Source organism: Echinops telfairi, unplaced genomic scaffold, assembly GCF_000313985.2.
Source record: "Echinops telfairi isolate 266 unplaced genomic scaffold, ASM31398v2 ScPeMD7_7475;HRSCAF=8513, whole genome shotgun sequence".
NCBI classification, from domain to species: domain Eukaryota; kingdom Metazoa; phylum Chordata; class Mammalia; order Afrosoricida; family Tenrecidae; genus Echinops; species Echinops telfairi.
In genome coordinates, this window is record NW_022111379.1 from 1,631,693 (window position 1) to 1,636,561 (window position 4,869).

The following is a 4,869-nucleotide window of genomic DNA, read 5'->3' on the forward strand; positions in this document are numbered from 1 at the left end:
CCAATAAATTGATTAAAAAAAAATTATAAACTACAAACTCGGGTTTGCAGGTAAGAGTGAGTTTTTCCTAAAATCCTAGTTTTATTTATTTATTTTTTGTTTTGTTTTTGTTAGGTTTTTTTGTTAAGTGTCAGTAGTGGAACGATCCACCCTTTTTACTTGCAAAGGATGAACAGAAAGCTACTATATTTCTCTAGGACATTTATAAAGAGTTATCTTCACCTTGAGAAGAAACTGAGGAAGAATAAATGTCCACTAATCCTAGTTTTAACAGTGGTAAAAATAAGACTAGAAGACACATTGTCTGCTTTTTCAAATAGTGCCCTTTCCACAACATCACTGCTTCTGAGAGATGTGATGACAAATGATAGCCTCAGTCAAGATTTGAGGTTCTTAAGAGCACAATGGAGTCACACCATTTGATGTTTTACAAAACAAATTCTAAAATAAAAAGCGGACATGTTCTTACCTCATGACCTTTACCTTTGAATTTTGTCTTATCAAACACATGCCTTAAGGTTGGAAGCCCTCTCTCTGAAATTAACCTGTAAATAGAAGTGTCTCTTTAATTTCATGTTTTCTAGGACCATCAAGTACAAGTCAAGATCATAAGAAGGAAAAGTATTTTCTGATCTGAAGGGAGAAAAGAGTCTTTAGAAATGCTGATCTCTAAATCATCCCAAACAAAAGCTTATCACATAGGAAGAAAGACAATGGCTCCAAAGGGAAAGTGTAACACTTAAGAAAATAGTAACTGCACCTCTGGGCATCCAGCTTGGGGACGTTCCTCTTCACTATTCTCTTTGCAGGCACAGGGACAGGTACCCTCCCCTCCAGCTCTGGTGAAACAGCCAAGATTTAAGATTACTTAATTAGCTCCAGCCTCATTTATGAAAATATCAGTTCTAAGCTAACAGGAAGACCACTAAACAAGGATGCTCGTGTGACACTCCCCAAGCAGACCTTCATCGAGGGGTTCAGCAACTTCCCCATCTTCTCTCTCGGGAGAGGCTGGAGGTGGGAAAGGAGGAAACGTTTCATCGTCCACATGCTCATAATCGGGTAGCTCCATCACGCCATTCTCCTGTGCTTCCACCATCTTTACCTTGAGGGGGAAGAGAAAAAAAGGTTTTTTATTCATCCAGTCTTCCTGTGACTGTCCAGTTCCACCAATAGCAAAACCCTAGTGTTTTCATCATTTAAACCACATGGCTCATTCATCCATCATGAAAACAGGTAGAGAAGATAATTATTGGTGTGGGGGGAATAACTGGGCCAGAGGCAGAACTGAGTTTTAAGGAATACGCTCCCTTCCCTGCCAATAAATAACTTTATGACTTTGATTTTTTTATAACAGCTGAGCTTCTACCATGATTTTTTTAAAAACTCTTTAGAGCAGTGGTTCTTAACCTCCCTAATGCTGTGACTCTTTAATAGTTCATGTTGTGATGACGCCCAACCATAAAATTATTTTCCTTGCTACTTCATAACTGTAATTTTGCTACTGTTATGAATCGCAATGTAAATATCTGATATGCAGAATGTATTCAATGTTACAAATTGAACATCATTAAAGCATAGTGATGAATCATAAAAATAAGATGTAATTCTATATTGTGAAATATTTATTTCTAATGACAAATAAATGAAATTTTGTCTTGAAGCATGGTGTAGCATGGTTAGCAGTCTTACCGCCGGGTACTTGTACGCGGGCGTTATCTGCATGTGGGCAGACCCACCTGGAAATGGATAGCAGAGCGGTGTCTGGGTTCCTAACACCATCAGAAACGTGTTTTCCGATGGTCTTAGGCGACCCCTGTGAAAGGGTTGTTCAACCCCTCCCCCTCCAAAGGGGTCACAACCCACTGGTTCAGAACCACTGCTTTAGAGGGTTTTAAACTGGGATCCAAATAGGTATGAATTAGGCTTGGCTAAATGTCCTTTGATGGTGCACAGGCTTATGCTGCCAAGAAATGAAAGGCCCAGGGATGCTGTAGAAGAAAGGCCTGGTGATCCACTGCTGATCCGTCACTGAACGCTCCATGGAGAAAGAACAGTTCTACTCGGAAGCACGTCACAGGAGCTGAAGGCGACTTGATGGTAACAGGTATTTACACAAGCATCTCTTTCTTTTTCTTTTTAAAATCATTTCATTGGAGACTCGCACAACTCTTATCACAATCCATACATATATCCATTGTGTCAAGCACATTGGTACATTTGTTGCCATCATCACTGTCAAAAAATGTGCTTTCTACTTGAGCACTTGATATCAGCTCATTTATTCCCTTCCCTCCCTGGCTCCCCACTCCCTCACGAGCCCTTGATAATTTATGAATTCTTATTACTTTGTCATGTCTTACACTGTCCGATGTCTCCCTTCACCCAGTTTTCTGCTGTCCAACCCCCAGGGAGGGGGTTATATGTAGATCCTGTGATCGGTTCCCTCTTTCTCCCCCCACCTTCCCGGTATCGATATTCTCATTATTTGTCCTGAGGGATTTATCTGTCCTGGATTCCCTGTGTTTCCAGTTCTTATCTGTACCGGTGTACATCTTCTGGTCCAGCCTGATGTGTAAGGTAGAATTGGGATCATGATAGTGGCGGGGAGGAAGCATTTAAGAACTAGAAGAAAGTTGTGTTTCATTGTTGCTATAATGTACTCTGACTGGCTCCTCTCCTCCCTGGGACCTTCTGTAAGGGGATGTCCAGTTGCCTACAGATGGGCTTTGGGTATCCACTCCGCACTCACAATATGATTTTTGGTTCTGGGTCTTTGATGCCGGATACCAGCGACACCTTGTGATCACACAGGCTGGTGTGCTTCTTCCATGTGGGACTTGTTGCTTCCTGGCTAGATGGCCACTTGTTTACCTTTAAGCCCCCAGACGGTATATCTCAATAACCCATTTTAAACACAGAAACTTTTTTTAAAAAATTGGTCTCCAAGGTAAGATTTTCTCTTAAGGAAATAATCCTCAGATTGGTCAAGAAAAAAAAAATGTTTTCAATATCATCTTATTTGGCCTCTCAGGAACATCTGAGTTCTCATCAGTCCCCTTTTCTTTCCCTCTGGCTTCTAATCTCAGATTGCAACTATCACCTCCTCAGAAAAGTCTGCCCCAATTCTCCTACATTAAATCCTCCTATAATGCACATTACACAATTCATATTATCAATACCTTTTCTTCTTAGCACTTACCAAGTTTCAATATTAGGCTTTATGGGATTTCCCCCCCAAGAATTTTATTGGCATATTGTGGTAGTTATATAATCATTTGTCAATTTGATGATTTAGAATGTAGGGGTAGAGTCTAGCCTGTCAATCAGATCATAGCCAACAAGGCCTCTGTGTGGGCATGGTCTTCTGAGAATTCTGGGATTTTCCTCCTTGGAGGCAGGAGAGACTGTCTCCCTCTGCAACTCCCTGGGAGACATTGCAGCTGACAAGACACATGGAGCTACCCTAGTGCACTGACCGGACAAGCCACATGAATGCAACCAGACCTCAGAAGCTGGAGAAGCCAGAGAGACCCCTGCCAGTGCTGAGACGCTTACAACGCCACTGGACCCAGACTTTCTACCACTGGCCTGTGATCCTACTGCATTCGTCATCGTTCATGTGTTTCGTGCATCTGAAGAGGACTTTATAGAATGGTACTGGACATATGGGCTAGTATCGGACTTATGGACCTGGACTGGGTTGGGATGTTTTCTTAACGTACAATTCCTCTTGTATATAAACCGCTCCTTTAAATACATATGCGTGTTTATGAATGTGTTTCTCTAGTCTACCCAGACTAACACACATATAATTCACATGCTCACACAATAGTTCAATCACATTTAAAGGATTTTTAAAATCCATGTTTGTCTCGGCACTGGAGAGTGGTTGTAACATACTAAAGACGATGTAAGTATCCCTGGCACTGGTCCACATCAGGTGCTCAAGAAATACTTGCAGAAGGAATGAAAAACTCAAAGTTTGCACCCAACTGTAAAATTCTAAATTTGCATGCCAGTAAATACACAGAAAACAAACCTGCGGCGTCCTCAAGCACAGTAAGAGCCACAGACGTTCGAGACTGGGAAGGCAGTTAGATGCAAAATTGGACCTAAAGTCACTTTCCCGCTTCGAGTGGATTGAGCCCCATCCTTGATACGCCCTTTGGGCAAGCACGGTTCAGACCTTCGCCACTGTCGGGGCCTTTGGGGGGGCACCAACCGTACGCAGTGGTTTCGAACCCGAGGGTAAAACGCGGGCGGGTCCGAGAGGTGGACTGCCAATTAACGGACGGACCTCTTGCAGCGCTGTAGAAAGTAAGACCCCTGTCTCTTACTCTCGACCACGGCCGCGCACGCACGCCTTGTCTGGGGCACGCTGGCGTCAGTCCTCCACGGGAGGCTCAGTGAGGGTGGTGGCGCACCGGGGAAGCACTCGGCTGCGAACGACGCCGGGCAGCGCGCGCCCGCCCGCGAGGGACAGGCCTGCCGACCCGCTCCCTCAGACGCGGCCTAGAGAAGTCTTTCGGGGCGCGGGGCGTCACTCTACTGTCACGTGGGACCGCCCCAAGGCGCTACCTGGCCCACCAGGCCCACGGGGTCCCGGGAGCGTAGAGCGCGAACCGCAACCCGCGTCCCCAAGCCCAAGACGTGCAAACGACTCTCCCTCACGCGAAGTCCTGCGGAGCGACCCCGCGTCCGCTCCCACCCCACCCCTTCCCGCTTCGATTCCCAACGTGCCTCCCGCCCTCGCCCGCGTCCATCCCACATTCTGCGTCATCAGAAGCCCCCGTGGGACCCAGAGTCGTGCCCGCGCTCTCCCCGGCCGCCCCTCGTACCTGCAGTGCCCGCGCCGGCCGCGCCCGC

General features: G+C 45.7%; 1 protein-coding gene and 1 non-coding gene across 2 annotated transcripts in view; both read right to left on the bottom strand.

Annotated features, from left to right (window-relative positions):
* Window positions 1–4,863, bottom strand: part of TIPIN (TIMELESS interacting protein) — a 17,329-nt gene extending 12,466 nt beyond the window's left edge. Inside the window, exons 1-4 of the mRNA XM_004718088.3 lie at window positions 4,842–4,863; window positions 964–1,105; window positions 761–839; window positions 470–545 (exon numbers count right to left, since the gene is read on the bottom strand). Of these exons, the coding sequence (XP_004718145.2) occupies window positions 470–545; window positions 761–839; window positions 964–1,099 (291 nt within the window). The 5' untranslated portion in view covers window positions 1,100–1,105; window positions 4,842–4,863. The remainder of the gene's footprint in view (window positions 1–469; window positions 546–760; window positions 840–963; window positions 1,106–4,841) is intronic.
* On the bottom strand, window positions 126–255 carry LOC115867909. The gene has a single exon (XR_004045310.1). It is a non-coding gene; the product is annotated as a small Cajal body-specific RNA 24 (non-coding RNA).
* Window positions 4,864–4,869: the final 6 nt, after the last annotated feature.